Source organism: Pseudophryne corroboree, chromosome 1 (genome assembly GCF_028390025.1).
Source record: "Pseudophryne corroboree isolate aPseCor3 chromosome 1, aPseCor3.hap2, whole genome shotgun sequence".
Taxonomy (NCBI): Eukaryota; Metazoa; Chordata; class Amphibia; order Anura; family Myobatrachidae; genus Pseudophryne; species Pseudophryne corroboree.
In genome coordinates this window covers 949,434,214-949,452,779 of record NC_086444.1, presented here as the reverse complement: position 1 = coordinate 949,452,779, position 18,566 = coordinate 949,434,214, and the positions used below count along the sequence as shown (strand labels likewise).

Genomic DNA, 18,566 nt, shown 5'->3' with positions numbered 1-18,566 from the left:
TGTTTTTCTCCATTTCACAGGACAGTACCCCTTTATTATTACAGCGCACAGAACAGTGTCCCTTTATTTTCACAGCACCCCTGAATTTTTACAACATAATGGGCCAGTGTAATGTTATTTGAACAGCAGCACCCCTATATTTGACAGCATACAGGAACAGTGTGCTTTTAATTTGTAAGAACTGCACCCCTAAATTTTTTCAGGGCCAGTGTAATGTTAAGACATTAGCACCCCCTATATTTTACAGTGCCCCTGCCCCCTGTACAACACAGGGACAGCCAGGACAGCAAGACCCATGTACAGCTGTAGCACCCGGCAGTAACAGCACATGAAACACCAGTGACAGCAGGGACAGCACCCCTAACACAGAACAGGTACACCACAGTGACTGCAGCAGCACCCCCTACAGAGCACACACTAACCCCACCCGACGCCACCACCCACAGAGAGAGAGAGGGGTCTGTCTCCCTCACTCTTCAAGTATGGAGTAAAAATGGCGGCGACGCACGGCTATTTATATGGGATCCAAATCCTGCGAGAATCCGACAGCATGATGATGACGTTTGCCTTGTTCCGGATTCAGAGTCTGGCGAGAAGTCGCAAGACTTCGGAGGACTCAGAGTGTGAAATTTGAGTGGGTTCGGTTCTCGGCGAACCAAACCCGATCATCTCTAGTGTATATATGTATGTATGTTTTGTTTGTGAGACTCTTAATAGTTCTGTTGGAAGTAAACAGCACACACTACTAAAGGCCAGTTGAATTTCATCTTAGTAACATGTTTATAACAGTCATTAGAATAACCAATTGAATTGTCTTTGTAAAAGTTCCCTCCCCTTTCAGTTTTCCAATAAGTGTCCCAATAGAAAACTAGCTATTCTTTTCTGCTGTAGGCCAGGTATGTGTTGAACGCCACCAAAGAACTCACTGTGCATGTCGGGCTCTGAAACAGAGCTTGCGCACTTCATTTAATTTTTTCCAAATGTGGTAAAACTATCGAAAAGTAGATTGCGATAAATATCATATTTTTGGGCTTTTATCGCAATCACATTTTCGATTAAAAAAATTATACACACTTTGAAAAAAAAATCGAAAAAGACACAATAAGTGACACAATTTTTTTTTTAACTTATCACATTTTTGATACATCAGCCCCCTTATACCTAAAATCATTACAAATGTCTGGCGGCAAACTTCTGCAATCATTTTTCAGCAGATCAGAGTAGGGAAGAATCTGAAGTTTGGCTAGATGTTATTGCTGGCATCTGAATGAAACATTTTTGCCACTGGAAAAGCAGGTGGCTATTATCTCTAGCTCTCTGTTACCTCCTCTTGTGCTTGCTGGACAGATAGCTTCAAACAGAGGTCAACAGTAATTTTAAGGATTATCCGTATTTGACAACACAGTGGGGGTAATTCAGAGTTGATCGCAGCAGCAAATTTGCTAGCAGTTGGGCAAAACCAGGGGGGTAATTCCAAGTTGATCGCAGCAGGATTTTTGTTAGCAATTGGGCAAAATTATGTGCACTGCAGGGGAGGCAGATATAACATGTGCAGAGAGAGTTAGATTTGGGTGGGGTGTGTTCAATCTGCAATCTAATTTGCAGTGTCAAAATAAAGCAGCCAGTATTTACCCTGCACAGAAACAAAATAACCCACCCAAATCTAACTCTTTCTGCACATGTTATATCTGCCTCCCCTGCAGTGCACATGGTTTTGCCCAATTGCTAAAAAAAATCCTGCTGCGATCAACTTGGAATTACCCCCCATGTGCACTGCAGGGGGGGGCAGGGGGGGGGGCAGATTTAACATGTGCAGAGAGAGTTAGAAATGGGTGGGGGGTGTCCAAACTGAAATCTAAATTGCAGTGTAAAAATAAAGCAGCCAGTATTTACTCTGCACAGAAACAAAATAAGCCACCCAAATCTAACTCTCTCTGCACATGTTAAATCTGCCCCCCCTGCAGTGCACATGGTTTTGCCCAACTGCTAAGAACTTTGCTGCTGCGATCAGCTCTGAATTACCCCCAGTGTTGGCAGGAATGGGAAGCCAACTGAAGGGGTAGGAAGAGATTTACTAATATATAAGGTGGTAGAAACCCCAGGAGGGTGAAAAATGGGTCCTGAAACCTCAAATGTTGGCAGTTTGATGCCATAATAGGATTTGATGCTTCTTCATTATGTTAATGTGTCATCATTATGGAGGATAACAGACATGGCACACTTTCTATTATTGTTACATAATCAGAATAAATTATTTTCCACTGACCTCTTTTGCAAAATAAATTAATAAATTGATTCAGTCTAAAAAGAAAAGTGATTCAAGCAATTTTATCCATAAAATCGCACCTAACCTACTTGATCATCTGGATGAAAGAAGAGAAAAAAAAAGGATGGTCCAAATGCTGTATTTTACTAAAGCTAACCGGGAGACTTGAGCTAATCACGGAAGGGTGTAACAATCATACAGCTAACATCCATTCATGTGCTGCCTTTTAATGTAAAGCAGTTTTATCTCTAAGGTGCCTTCCCAATTGCGGAGATATAGCAACAGCTTTTTTTATTAAACAGGCTGTGGGCCAACTGCATTAAAAAGGGAATTTTAAATGTACCACTTTCAGCAAATGTGATGAGTAGAGGGGTCAAGTATACAATGCCGGTGCTCGGGATCCCAGCGGTCCTAATACGGACGCTGGGATCCCGAAGTTGAAAAGACCGACAAGTGTTAGCATGGGGTGTTCTCTCCCCTATACTCTAACCCTAACCCTCTGTTCCCGCAGCCTAACCCTAACCTCCCCACAAAGTGCTTGACACTAACCACCTCCTGGAGGTACCTAAACCTAGGTTCCCCTCCCCGCTGCCTAAACCTAACCATCCCACCCCGCAGCCTAACTCTGACCCCCCCCCTACAGCCTAACCATAACCCACCATCTGAAACCTATACCTAACCCCCCCCCCCCTCCCCATCCCTAAACCTAACCCGCCGCCTATACTTCCAGCATCTTTATTTTGACTGCTGGTATCCCGACAGCCGGCATTCTGACTGCATCCCGAGTAGAGGTGTACATTCACACACATTATACCATGGTACTCAAGGACATAGTCAGAACTTTGTGGGCCCCATAGCAATATTTTGAAGGGGCCCCTGTCCCAATGCTCTACAGAGACTCCTCTCTGTAGCAGGTGTTAATTTTATGCACCATAATAGTGCGCTAGTTCTTTTCTGGGAGAGATGTGTGCTGAGTGTTCTGTGATAGATCACTCAGCACACATCTCCCCGTGTGTACCCCCCTTTAGTTGAAGGCAATAATGACACTGATATGGCACTGAATGGAAAGTTAATTGCTGGATGCAGTAAGTGCTCACTGGTAGCATGATGAAGTCCAGACAAACCATAAACTTGTAAGAAAACAAATGCATGAAATCCCAAATAGTAAATATATTGTATGCAGTTGTTAACAGGATACTAGAACTGATTGCCGTTGGCACGGATTGTGACATCTTGTATATAACACGTGTAACTGTGACAGGGAAGGTGGGCCCAGGGCCGGTGCAAGGGTGTTCGGCGCCCCCCTGCAAACCATTAAATTGCGCCCTCCCTCCCTTAACTCATAAAGGGACAGCGTGCACCACAAGAGGGGTGTGGTCTCACAAGGAAGAGGTGTGGACACGCATTATCACCTCACAAAAGTACCTCCAATTCATATTACGCCACACTGTAGCACAATCTTATTCACAGATTAACAAGAACAAAAATTACACCTACCTACTAAATGGGGTAAAATTAGGGGATTCTGTACTGGAAAAGGACTTAGGTGTCCTCATAGATAGCAAGCTAAGCAGTAGTACCCAAAGTAGGACTGCAGCAAAGAAGGCTAATAAGATATTAGCATGCATAAAACGGGGTATTGATGCTAGGGACGAGAGTATTATACTCTCGTTATATAAATCACTAGTGAGGCCACACCTCGAATACTGTGTACAGTTCTGGGCACCGTACTACAAAAAGGATATCCTGGAGCTTGAAAAGGTACAGAGGAGGGCAACCAAACTAATTAAGGGCATGGAGACGATGGAATACAAGGAAAGGCTTGAAAGACTAGGCATGTTTACATTGGAAAAGCGGAGACTAAGAGGGGATATGATCAACATCTACAAATATATAAGGGGACAATACACAGAGCTTGCGCGGGACCTGTTTTTGGTTAGATCAACACAGAGGACTCGTGGACACTCGCTCAGGTTAGAGGAGAGGAGATTCCGCACAATACGGCGTAAAGGCTTTTTCACGGTAAGGACAATACGTGTTTGGAATTCCCTGCCCGAGGGAGTTGTAATGGCGGAATCTGTCAACACCTTTAAAAATGGGTTAGATAAATTCCTATTGGATAAGGATATCCAGGGGTATGGTGCATAGTCATGCATTATAGTTACTATTAATAGGGATAAAATGCAATGGCTGACAGCAGCATCAGTCAGAAATTTTAGTCAAATCATCATGCATAGGACACCACAAATAGGTTGAACTCGATGGACAATTGTCTTTTTTCAACCTCAGATACTATGTTACTATGTTACATTACACTGCACGTAGTCCTCCTGATTCATATTACACAACATAGTAGTGCCCCTTATATACTTACTGTATGTTCAGCATTGCCTGGGTTTCTTTTTTCTTTTTTAAGCTATTATCCCCAGCACTGTCTGAGGCTATTTCTTCTCACTGTTTCCTCCTATTTTGGCAACCCCTTTTACAACCTATTTTCTATCCCCTCTTTTCTCTTCTTACTCCCACTACTTTCAGAGTTACAGGGAGGGTGAGGGCAGGGATGCTGAGGGTGGAGTTACAGGAGGGGTGAGAGCAGGGATGCTGAGGGTGGAGTTACAGGGGGAGTGAGGGCAGGGACGCTGATGGGGGATTTAGAGGGAGGGTGAGAGCATGGACGCTGAGGGGGGTAAGAGGGAGGGTGAGGGCAGGGATGCTGAGGGTGGAGTTACAGGGGGGCGAGGGCAGGGACGCTGAGAGGGGAGTTAGAGGGAGGGTGAGGGCAGGGACACTGAAGGGGGAGTTACATTCAGGGTGAGGATAGGGGCATTGAGTGGGGAGTTACAGGGAGGGTGAGGGCACACTGAGGAGGGAGCTACATGGAGGGTGAGGATAGGGGCATTGAGTGGGAAGTTACAGGGAGGGTGAGGGCATGGATGTTGAGGGGGATTTACAGGGAGGGTGAGGGCTGGGATGCTGAGGGGGGAGTTAGAGGGATGGTGTGGGCACCTGAGGGGGGTGCTACAGGGAGGGTGAGGGTAGGGGCATTGAGGGGGAAGTTATAGGGAGGATGAGGGCAGGGGCCTAAAAAATAGCTACAGTATATTAGAATAAACAAATGCTCTAAATCCCCCCCACCGCCCGACTGTCACTTACCAGATATTTGTAGTAAGCAGTGCTACTGTGCGCTGCAGCTCCCTTTGATCTAAAGCAGCCCACAGGGGAGGCGGAGCCTCAGAGGTGGAGCTGTGCTAGTGTGGTCTACTCTTCCTGATTTCACTGGTGGGGGCGGTGCATGCAGTGGCGTCAGAAGGTAGGTGCGGGGGGTGTGACCCGCCCCCAGGTATCACCCACGGAAGGGGTGACACCAAGTGCTGGCTCTTCTGCAGTGACAGGAGCCGAGTGCTGCAGTGTGATAATCCTCTGCAGCACTCGGCTCATGTCACTGAAAAGGAGCCGTCACTGCACGCTGCCTAGTCTCCGGGGGCAGCCAGAATTTCAGAGGAAGCTGGATACATCCCCGGAGTGAAGAAGGACCCGCAAGGCCATGCCTCTTTTAATTAGGCCACGCCCCCTTTCCATCCGGCCGCGGCTCCGGCGGGGTGAGTGTGGGAAGAGGGGGGTGAAGGGTGTAGTGATGCAGAGTGCGCACCAGGTGTACCCCACCTGGTGATGACTCTGGGTGCATGCACCACTCTTCATGCTGCTGGCGCCGCTGCTGCCTATGATAAGTGTGACAGGAGCTGGCAGGCGGCAACAGGCAGGAGGATAGAGCGGCTCCATCAGTAAGGAGGTAGAGAGGAGAGAGCTGTTCTTCATACTGCCGATGCGGCTGCTGCTTGAGAGTGTGACAGACAGCAGCAGCGCACATCAGCAAGGTTACAAAGCGGGGAGAGCACCTCTCCAACCCGGCACCTCCCTGCTTTGCAGACCTTGCTGAGCGGGTAGTGCCGAGCCTGGGAGGGGCCCTTTCTGTTCTAGGCCCCAGAGCAGCTGCACTCCCTGAACCTTTGGTAGCTACACCCTTAATGGTACTATATAACCCGATTTACAGTAATATTGATTTCATTTTTGTAATAAACCTTTGCTTTTTCACATTACACACCTGTTTACAGGGAGTCGGGACAGAGGAAAACTGCCTTATTGATATTTTAGCATCGAGAACTAGTACAGATATATTTCAGCTGAAGCAAGTCTATTTAATGCGTAAGTACTCTTTTAGTAACTATAGTTATTCCTACCAACCTGATTAAGCACATGCAATCATCTATTTCTGTGCAGGTGTATACCCTCTGGCTTTCAGAGGGCTGTTGCTGCACAGAGCTGCTAGGCTGTCAGTCAGCAACCCTAAGCAGCTCCTGACTCTTAATGTGTGTACACACGGTGAGATTCGGGCCCACCCCGATTCTCACTATGCGATAGGGACTAGGTCGGTATCGCAAGAATAGATAACTGTGCTTGCGATACTGGCTTTGTACAATTTTGGCTAAGTGTCAATTTTGACTATCTTTTATACGAGATAGTCAAAATTGACTTGCCTGCACCGTCTATCTAGGCTTGCGTTACTGACCTCACGGGACCACGCATCAGTATCGCATGGTGACTTTCACCTTGCGGTATGCACTAACTTTTCTTACGATTTTGACTATATAGTCAAAATTGTAAGAAAAAAATCTTACCGTGTGTACAGTTACACACCTTTACAGTGTTTGCTGTGAATGAGTGAAACTACTAATGGTAAAACCATTGATGGCAATACTGAATAGTTATTTACCATAGATGGTTTGTACCGATGGCTATCCCTACCTTGTTCCTGCAGCTCTCACACTGCTCTTTTACTTAATTGTTGCCTCTCTTGTTAAGCTGGGGCTAGGTACACACTAGACAAAATGCCGCCCAGTCCCATGGATCGGGGGGATATCACTAGCGATGACATGCTGCTGCAGGATGCATTTTCTAGATACGAGTGTTGTAGTCTAGATTCTGTACCACATTAGAAGACCCTTAAATGTGCATGTGCTTTTTTTGTTTTGTTTAAAAAAAAAACTTAATAGACAATAAAAACGTTTACACCCCAATAAACTTTTGGGATCATAGCCTCCACATCTTTATACCCATTTAATATTGTGGCAAGCCTTCCTTAGTGTGGGTGCTTGGTTCATAATAGTTTTATTACAAATTTATTAATGTTGTTATTGGAAAATGTTGTGAATATTGTATAAATTACTGTTTTCCATGAAACTGGTCTGAAGACATCCGCATTTTAGATGTTTGCTTAAGCCATTTTCTTGCACGCTATATATTGTGTGTGTGTGTGTTTGTGTATATATATATATATATATATATATATATATATTCTCTCTCTATCTATATCTAGAGAGAGAGAGAGAGAGAACATTTTTAAAAATGTCTTTAATAGAACACGTGTGACATTTAAAATAATATACTATTTGTTTCCTTTGTAGAATATGGCAACAATCTGGAGGAAAGCATCTCTTCGGAAACCTCAGGGCATTTTAGAGATGCTTTAATAAACTTGGTTCAGGTACTGTTTTCTATCATAAGTAGCAGTGGTGCAAGTAGAAAAAATGTCTTCCGGGTACTGTGTGCGCGCGCCGAAGGCACGCGTGCAAAAAAAACGATGTGGCCAAATGCCACATGGGGCGTTGCCAATAAAAATGGGGGCGTGATACACATATGGGGGAGGGGCATATACACATATGACCCCAATAGTGCCAGATACACGTTGCCCCACAGTGCCAGATACACATTGCCCCACAGTGCCAGATACACAAATGCCCCGAGTGCCAGATACACATTGCCTCACTGTGCCAGATACACAAATGCCCCCACAGTGCCAGATACACATTGCCCCACAGTGCCAGATACACATTGCCCCACAGTGCCAGATACACAAATGCCCCGAGTGCCAGATATACATTGCCTCACAGTGCCAGATACACAAATGCCCCCAGAGTGCCAGATACACATTGCCTCACAGTGCCAGATACACAAATGCCCCCACAGTGCCAGATACACATTGCCTCACTGTGCCAGATACACAAATGCCCCCACAGTGCCAGATACACAAATGCACCCAGAGTGCCAGACACAGAAATGCCCCTACAGTGCCAGATATGCCCCCAGTGCCAGATACAGAAATGCCCCTACAGTGCCAGATATGCCCCAGTGCCAGGTATACATGCCCCCCCAGTGCCAGATATACCCCCAGTGCCAGGTATACTTGCCCCCCCCCCCTCCTCCCCTGCTCACCGCTGACGTCTGTCTGTGTGAGGGGAGGAGAGCACACCCTGCGCCTCTCCTTCCCCTCAGTCTCCGGCGGGTGTCTCAGTTTAATTCAGCGCCGATCCGTGAGCCAATCAGAGCTCGCACCGCGAGCTCTGATTGGCTCACGGATCGTTGCTGAATTAAACTGAGACACCCACCGGAGACTGAGGGGAAGGAGAGGTGCAGGCTGCGCTTTCCTTCCCTCACATCAGCGGTAGTGCGGCGGGTGCGGCGGGGAGCAGCAGAGGGAGGGAGGGAAGAGGAGCGGCTGCCCGTCGGTGTGGGTACGGCGTACCAACGGCTAAATTCTTACGGGTACGCCGTACCCACACACTTGCACCACTGATAAGTAGACATACAACAGTAGAATATAGTGGTGTTAAAAGCAATAAACAAGTTTAAAACACAAAAAATCATCACAGCATAATGCATATTATCAGAGTAGATGATAATAACATTCCAGTAACTTTAATGTAAAAAGTGCATCCATCATTTATATTATTCCTACATTATCCATCTGCACATTTACTAGTCAGTTTGATGGCACGAGCTGAATGCTATAAATACTGCCTATATATAGAAGGTCTAAAGCATTTCTAGCTAATGTGTAGCAGTTAAGTGGCCGGTTCTATGCCTTTTTGCGCCCCAGGCGAGAAATAGGGCATGGCTTCATACAGGGGGCGTAGTCAGTTACGCCCCCTGTACAGTAGTAGCACCGCTGAAATGCTGTGCGGTGCGCGGTGACGTCATCGCGCACCGCACAGCAAAGGTCCTCTCCACGAAGGGAAACTAGACGCGTAGCGTCTAGTTCCCTTCATAGAGAGGACCTTTGCTGTGCGGTGCACGATGACATCATCACGCACCGCACAGTAAAGGTCCTCTCCACGAAGGGAAACTAGACGCTACGCGTCTAGTTCCCTTCACAGCGGGCAGCGGCAGCGGGCAGAGGAGGGCACAGCAGTAGCAGATCTTGCCGCGGCGCCGTCCGGAAGGCGGCGCCCCGGGCAAAAGTCCTGCTTGCCCGTGGCAAGATCCGATACTGTGTTTACCATTTTAGAATGAGGAACATGACTTTCCACTATTTTCCTGCTAAGCTCAAGATCTTTTTGATGTTGCATGATTAAAAAAGCTACTTACTGTAGTTGTGTACAAAGGATTTAGTGTGGTACTGACTGACATGCCCGGGTTTAATCAATTCTAAGTCTTGTCTTTTTCTGGCCCTTTAATATTTAATATTGCGGTTGCATATCCTTGAGGATAAATTCAATTAGCACTGAAAGCTTAACGACTGTGAAAAATGGGGGTAGCCACAAGTTTTTTCCACTTTTTAACTTCAGCTTATTCAATTACAGCCTGTTTTTTTGCACCTGTAAAATTTTTATTTTTCATGCGTTTACACATAGAATCCCTGATAAATTCACAATCCTGTGTGTTAACACTGCCAGCTACTTAACAGGGAATTTTTTTTGGAGCCTGCAGAGGTCCAGAAAAAAAAATCCCCAATTTAAGAGCTGCTGGCAGGCTGCGTTCAGGGCTAATTGGATAGCCTCGGGAGTTCAGTTATCCCACAGTAAATTACCACATCTAATTGAATTTTCCCCTTAGTCTGCATCATTAAAATATAAACATCATTTAATAGTGTACTACATTTCTATGAAACATGTCAAAAATATTCCTTTTCTTATTTAATATAACCATTTATAATCAGGTAGGCAGTTGGGTCACTGTTAGAAGGAAGAAAAAGAGGGGGAGGCACAACATCTCGGATCTATCAATCCCGAACAAATTTGCCCGATTGGACGAAGATTCGGTGGATGATAGCGACGAAATGACGGAGCCGGAGGAGACTGCTTCCTCTAGCAACCGGAGGAGTGGTCCCTCTGGCTCAGATGGGATGAAAGCTAGAGAGGCACCCAGGCAGATGATGGTGGTAGGGGACTCTATCATCAGAAAGGCAGATAGGGCAATCTGCTACCGGGATCGTGATCGCCGTATGGTCTGTTGTCTCCGGGGTGCTTGGGTACAGTACATCGCGGACCGGGTAGATAGATTATTGGGAGGGGCTGGGAAAGACCCGGCGGTCTTGGTGCACGTTTCGCACCAACGACAAAGTTAATGGTAGGTGGGATGTCCTTAAGAAAGACTATAGGGACTTAGGCCAGAAACTTAAAAAAAGGACATCTAAGGTAATATTCTCTGAAATATTACTAGTGCCACATGCTAGCCCAGGGAGACAGAGGGAGATTAGGGAGGTAAATGTGTGGCTTAGGGACTGGTGTATGAAAGAGTGGTTTGTGTTCTTGGAACACTGGGCGGACTTCTCAGTCAGGCGCCATCTCTTTTCTCGCGATGGATTGCACCTGAATGAGGCAGGGGCTGCGGTGCTGGGGGGAAGGATGGTTAGTAGGTTGGAGGAGTTTTTAAACTAGGAGCTTGGGGGTAGGGTTTAGCTAGAGACTATGGGTCATGCAGTGAGAATAGTAGGGATGGTGGTAGAGAGATAAAAGGGGGTGGAGAAGGGGGGAGGAAAAGTGCAGCCGGTAAGGGTATTTACATGGATTCTAACAAGGGTATCAAGAAAGGTATTGCCAAAGCATTAACTAATAACAATTGTGTCATCTTTACAGCCTATAGAAAATGGGTGGTAAATTTAGACGGGAATATTGTGTTGATCAAAGAGAAAAGTAAGGTGGGCAATACTAAGTACGGTGGGATTGGAGTGGGAGCAAGAAGGACAGTCTTTATCAGTAACTCAAGGGATGCACTAGTTAAAGATAGGATATCTTTAAAAAAACAAATGAATAAAGGAACCGCTAAACTAAAATGTATGCTTGCAAACGCCGGAAGTCTAGCAGGTAAAATGGGGGAATTGGAATTGTTAGCATCAAATGCTGAGTATGACATTATAGGTATTACGGAAACATGGTGGGACGACTCTCACGACTGGGTTGCAAGCTTGGAGGGGTATTGTCTTTTCAGGAGGGACAGGACAAGCAAAAGAGGAGGGGGTGTATGTCTTTATGTTAAACCATCACTTAAACCATACTTAAAGGAGGTTATCTATGAGGAAACTGGCGATAATGTAGAGTCACTATGGGTTGAAATCTCAAGTGGGGGAATTGATGCAAAAAAAACTAGTCATAGGCACGTGCTACAAACAGCCGGATATTAGCATACATGAGAAAGAACAACTCTTGCAGCAAATCGAAATGGCTGCGGGATTGTGGTACATCCTTGTGATTGGGGATTTTAATTACTTGGATATAAACTAGAGTAACAATTCATGTGCTAAAACTAGGGGCAACAGGTTCTTAAATATGTTAAAGGAACACTACTTGTCTCAATTAGTCGAGGACCCAACTAGGGGTAAAACTACCTTGGATCTAGTAATTATTAATAATGTGGATATTATTAATAATAATAATAAAGTGGAGGAGACTTTGGGTAACAGTGATCACTATATGATCACATTCGACATCAGTTTCAGGAAACATAGCTACAGGGGTTCCACCAAAACTTTTAATTTTAGGAAGGCTAATTTCAGTATGCTGAGATGTGCACTTAACGACATAGAGTGGGAGATTCTGTTTAATAACAAGAACACTTTGGGAATGTGGGATGTTTTAAAGGGGTTGCTGCATAGCAATATCCATAAATGTATTCCCATGGGCAGTAAACGCAGGAGTATTAAACTCAAACTGATGTGGCTTAACAAGAAGGTTAAGGCAGAAATGGATAAAAAAAAGTGGGCTTTCAAAGCATTTAAATCTAATGGAAAGGAAGAGACTTTCAAGTATTACAAGGAATGTAATAAGAAAAGCAAAAAAGCAATAAGAGCAGCTAAAATGGAAAATGAAAAGTAAATTGCTATAGAGAGTAAAACCAATCCTAATTTTTTTTTTAAATGCATAAATGGTAAAAGGTTAAAATAGGAGAATATAGGTCCATTAAAAGATGAATTTGGAGAATTGATAAATGATGACGAAATAAAAGCAGAAATACTGAACAAATTTTTTTCATCAGTATTCGCCAGAGAAGAACTGATGGTGGGATTAAAGCATAACAATTGTGAAAGTAATGATCCATGGTTAGATACTTGTTTAAGTGAAGAAGTAATCCAAGAGAGACTAAGCAAAATTAAGGTTAATTAATCACCTGGTCCTGATGGACTTCACCCGAAGGTTCTCTTATTGAGCTTAGTTCACAACTAGCACAACCCCTATACTTGATTTTCAATAGTTCAATTAGATCAGGCATGGTACTGAAGTATTGGCGTATAGCTGAGGTAGTGCCATTATTTAAAAAGGGATCCAGAAATCTTCGGGGTAACTACAGACCAGTTAGTTTGACGTCTATAGTGGGGAAAATATTGGAAGGAATTCTAAGGGACAGCATACAGGAGTATCTACAGACCACTAGGATTATTAGCAAGAACCAGCATGGGTTTGTGAGGGACAGGTCATATCCGAGTAACTTGATTAGCTTCTATGAGGAAGTGAGCAATAATCTTGATCAGGGAAAAGCAGTGGATGTGATCTTCCTAGATTTTGCAAAAGCCATCGATACAGTGCTTCACAGGAGACTGATCATCAAATTAAAGGAGCTTGGCCTAGGAAAAACTATTTGCACATGGATAAGCAACTGGTTGGATAGCAGGGTACAGCGAGTAGTGGTCAACGGGAAGTCCTCAACCTGGTCCCAAGTAGTCAGCGGAATACCACAAGGGTCCGTACTCGAACCACTACTGTTCAACATATTTATCAATGGCCTAGATATAGGCCTGGAAAGCACAGTGTCAATCTTTGCAGTTGATACTAAACTGTGTAAGGTAATTAACTCGGAAATGGATGTGGAGTCCTTGCAGTATGATCTATCTAAACTTGAGCTCTGGGCGTCTAAATGGAAAATGAGGTTCAGTACAGACAAATGCAAGGATATGCATTTTGGGACTAAAAACAAACTTGCAGCCTACATATTATATGGGGAACGCCTAGGTGAAACAGATTTGGAAAAAGATTTGGGGGTACTCATTGATAATAGGCTTAATAACCATACACAATGTCAAAGCGCAGTAAAAAAGGCAAGTAAGGTGCTAGCGTGCATAAAACGGGGAATTGAGTCAAGGGACTCGGACGTAATCCTGCCGCTGGATAAAGCATTGGTACGTCCGCACCTGGAATATTGTGTTCACTTTTGGGCACCACTGTATAAAAAAGATATTGGTGAACTCGAAAGGGTTCAAAGGTGAGATACTAAATTGATTAAAAGCCTAGAGGGACTGGATTATGAGGAAAGGCTTACTAGGTTAAATACACTAGAAAAGAGGCGTCTAAGAGGAGATATTATTATCTTCAAATATGTAAAGGGACATCACAAAGAGTTATCAGTGGAATTATTTATTAAAAGAACAAAGTTTAGGAAACGTGGGCACTTGCTGCGGCTGGAGGAGAGAAAGTTCCGAACGCGATGGAGGAAAGGGTTCTTCACTGTTAGGGTAATTAGGATGTGGAATTCCCTGCCAAGGAAGGTGGTAATGGCGGACTCTGTAAATGGATTTAAAAAGGGAATGGATACATTTCTGAATGAAAATTATATCCAAGGTTATAATATTTAAAATATCAACATGGTTAATCCACGGGTTATATGAGTTATAGTAGTTACAGTAACTAGTCTTAAAACATTATTCAGCGGGTATGTAGATTCATCACAACTTAATACAGGTTGATCACGATGGGCAAATTGCCTCTTTTCAACCTCAATTACTATGTTACTATATTGTGTTTCAATGTTTATTTGTCTAAAATGCTACTTAGAAAATAATTTTTAAGGATTATCTGACTAAATATGTCATGATCACCTTTACATTCATGTTATTTGTTTATTGCAGGGAGTAAGAGTGGAAGGATATCCAGATCCTGGTGTAGCAGCTCAGGATGCAATGGTACATGAAGGGCTTCTTACAGTACTTATTTTTATAAATAGATTTTTAACTTTATACCTCAATTTTTCAAAAATCCTCTAGCTTCCCAAAAGCAGAACATTGGTGGGGCTACAGCTGCCTCCCCTAGGAGCGTACCATTTAATGCATTTAGCAGGGTACCAGTACTTTCATAAAGTCTTGCCCAGGGACTCTCCTCTCCCACAAACCGTCAGATCTCCCCTCCTTACTGTATGTAAGCATTGGCGCTGAGGAGGGGGGGGGGGGCTAGGTGCTCTTGGCCTGGCCCATTCTAGGGTCCCGGGCTCTGCCCTCCCCCTTCTCTGTTGCTGACGGCAGCCTTTCTACCAGCCAGTGCACCAGTGCTAGCCAGTCCTCTATTCTTGCATGATGAAAGAAAGGGGAGCGGCCGCACATGTATTTTTAAATGGAGCGGCCTAGCCATGCCTCCCCTCTCTGGCCACGCCCCCTCTCATTACCGGGGCCCGGCAAAGCTCTCGACGCCCCTGTATGTGTCAGGATTCTGCTAAATACAGTGAATAAAGGTGGTTTTATTTACTGATAATAGAATCTATTTGGTAAAATAGATTTATTTATTTTTAACATAGAAACCCCCTTTTAATAAGTGCTGCTAATGGTTTCTACATCTATATGATAGGCTTTAAAGTAGAAGTAGTATATATTGTGCTTTACTAGACTACAAAAAAGCATCATGGAGCAATTTTTGTTCAGTGTAACTACTGGAAACTATCCGAAGAAATTGCACAAACTAACTATAGTATGTCTGTTTATGTTCTAGGTTCTCTGGGACGCATGTCAAAGAAGAACAGATGAACACAAAAACATGATGCAGCTGATTTTATGTAACAAAAGCTACCAGCAATTATGGATGGGTAATAATCCTTTATTCTTTCTAGAGGATGCAAAATCGATGTTTGCACAGTTGAGCGATTATTTGCTACTGCGCAAGAACTCCAGAATACACCTAAAGTTTATACATTACAGAGTGTACACAGAGAACCTCTGTTGTGGACAGAGTCCCTTGTAATAGAGCTTATGGCGCACAAACCTGGGCATTCCCTGGCGGTGACTGCGAGGTGGCCTGAAGTATTCGTAAAAAAGGTCCCCTCTTAGCCATGTTATGGGAGTGTCAGGGACGTGTCTGCAAACGCAGCCGTGTTTCCAAACACTGATACACAGCCACAGAGGCCATGGTTTAGAGGGATTTGAGAAGGAAGCACTGAGCAGCCCATAGACTGTCGCAAGTGTCAATAGTGTGGGCGATGGTTCGCCAATGGAGTGCTCAGAACCAGAGACACAGTTGCACTGTCCATGGTCCCTGAAAGTGGGTCGTCTCTGAAAGCGATTATGCTCTCCATCACACACTGGTGCACAAGGTAAAGGCTGAGATTAGAATTTGCATATTTTTGCAGCCGATGTTGGGACAACGGCTGCTATTGCAAATGCATTAGCATCCACCTCTGAATCAGGCCCAATGTGATTCTAGTTAAAACACATGGGCAAACATGAGTAGTTCAAGCTGCCCAGAAACTCCCATCCACCCAGCCTGGCAGGCGGCTGGAATCATGACCACAATAGCAGTAGTATATAATAAAATTATAGTAAAGCAGCGGTGAGAACATTCAGTGTAAGGGATTGAATGCAGATGCCCAAGTTTCAGCAGCTTCTCCTACCAAGTCTGGTGTGTGTCTGGATCTGAGCGCTCAGTCAGCGCATCGGACCAGAGAGCAGGTGACAGCAAGAGGAGTCGGACGTCTTGACTTGAGGAGAGAGCATGTATGCTTAGAAAGCTCAGTTCTGGCTCCTACTGATTATACTATGGGGTCTATTCATAAAGCAAGAAAAAGCGTGGAGAAGTGAGTCAGTGGAGAAGTTGCCCATGGCAACCAATCAGCTGCTACATATAATTTTATTGAATATACTTAATAAATGTTACTTCAAAGCTGACAAATCTGTATGTACTTTAGGTATGTCATGTCATAACGCTTATTAAAACATCAGTTGCTTCAACATACTATAGATATATAGTGCACAACGCTAAATTCAAACTTTTCAAGTATTTTTTTTTTGTTAACTTAGCATTGTCCCTAGAAAATCAAAGAAATGAGAAACATAAGTATTCGTGGCATCAGACTGATGTTATAGCAATAATATTCAGACTCCATATTCACAACAGGTCTAAGGTGTTTTTTTTTTTTTGGTAATTATAGTTTTTATACATGGTATATCAAAGTCTGCTCCATGTTCATGTTGAATCTCTGATGACAGGAGTAAATATGTCTCCAAGAAGCCTCACTTTAAAAATAAACTCCCTTTTTCATAGTCCTCATTCTCATTTGATATCTAATGCCTCACCACTAGTGTGCTGTAATATTGTAATATACAAATAACCGGACACAGTACAAAACATTTGGGTCACCCCTCCCAGTGAATAATATATTTAAAGGCTTTTAAAAAGGAAAATGTCGAAAAAAGACTTGTTATTTTCTCTAAAAGCAGAAAAATGGGTTAAATGATGTATTACATGTATTTTGAAGTGTATAGCTGAGAAAGGTGTTTTTGAACTTGCAGATGGAAGTTACAAGTGTTTTTTACAAGTTTTTTTTCTTATAAACTACTGTAGTATATACAAATTTAAGAATTACTATAGAGACATTTTAATGTAAGTCCCACAATATTCTAACAACTTTTATGTTCTGAAATACACATGCTGGCTATCATTTTGCCATCATTTCTAAAAGTTCTAAAAAACCAACCATTTGTCACCATTTATCTGCCTCCAATACTTTCTATGTGGCCACTAGCAGCTTTCTAGACTGTCATGCTATCTTATTTGTCATGTCTTTGGGGTTCAAGATCATTTACTTTTTATAATTGAATTGTGTAGGTGTCTGGAACACACCTCACTAAAATATCCTGCAAAATTCACAAGCACAGGGGATGGAACCCGCTTCTCATACTTGCCTTAATTTGTAGTTTTTTCCTGGAGAAGCCTGTAGGGGAGCTGCAGGTGGGTGGTGATGGGGGCAGGCCAGGTTATTTGTGCCATTAGGCCCCATCCCCTCTACGAGAGTTCAGGTAAAGGCCCCCATACCTCAGACATACATTGGGCTAATGTCCTGATCCCTCGATGGACGGTTGGGAATCAGGAATATTAAACATGTCCAAAAATCCAGATTCCCCGATCCCGACTGAAACCAGTCGGGATTGCCAAATCGATCATTTTTAACATGTTTAATTTCTCCAATTCCCAACTGAATACTGATTATCACTGGTCGGTAACCTGCAGTTCCAGTCGGCGTATCTGCAGTTTTGGCTGGGTCAGGGAATCACATATATGTATAGTGGCCTTAATATAATTTATCACGGAGATAGTGAAGGGATCATTTCAACTGTGCCATGAACATCCCATGATGATTGGGTGCTTACATATTTTCCCATTATATTAGTTTTCCTACACAGAGATGAGAGAATGTCTTGCGATGATTTCTCAATAATACTATATATTTTTATCATACTGTATATGCCTAAATAGACCAGTTTCAGAAAACCAGAAGTTATTTAATTAACTGTGTATCACTGCATTAGTTTCAGGACACACCAGAGCTGACTTTAAGTCATTCTTTCTGTTTATAGCCAATCACTTAGCAAAATAACCAACCCAAAGGTGAGTAGCACTGATTCATGGTATTACTGCAAAATAGAATGCACCCATCGGTGGCACTAAAAGTGTCAGCTTTCACTTACAGCCAATGCCTGTTCTTCCATTCTTATGTGTGTCTGTGTAACCTATTAAAACTGTGTGTCTTTGTTTTATTTATAAGTTTTCCAAGAATTTCTGAATATCTCTGGACAAGATATAGCAGTAGCTATTGAACAATGCTATGATGGATACTTTAAGCAGCTGCTCTTGGCCATAGGTAAGAGACATATTTTGTGGGATTAATAAATTGCCACTAGGGCCACTAAAGATCACACATGTATTTAATGTAATAGTATCTATTTTCCTTTGTACCGTGCCACATAGTGCCTTCAAACTTGCAGGACACAAAATAA

At 43.5% G+C, this 18,566-nt stretch overlaps 1 protein-coding gene across 1 annotated transcript in view; it reads left to right on the top strand.

Annotated features, from left to right (window-relative positions):
• LOC134974150 (annexin A10-like) overlaps positions 1-18,566 on the top strand; it is a 239,325-nt gene that overhangs the window by 175,553 nt on the left and 45,206 nt on the right. Inside the window, exons 5-9 of the mRNA XM_063946507.1 lie at positions 6,379-6,469; positions 7,729-7,808; positions 14,439-14,492; positions 15,289-15,382; positions 18,335-18,430. Coding sequence (XP_063802577.1) covers positions 6,379-6,469; positions 7,729-7,808; positions 14,439-14,492; positions 15,289-15,382; positions 18,335-18,430 — 415 coding nt within the window. The remainder of the gene's footprint in view (positions 1-6,378; positions 6,470-7,728; positions 7,809-14,438; positions 14,493-15,288; positions 15,383-18,334; positions 18,431-18,566) is intronic.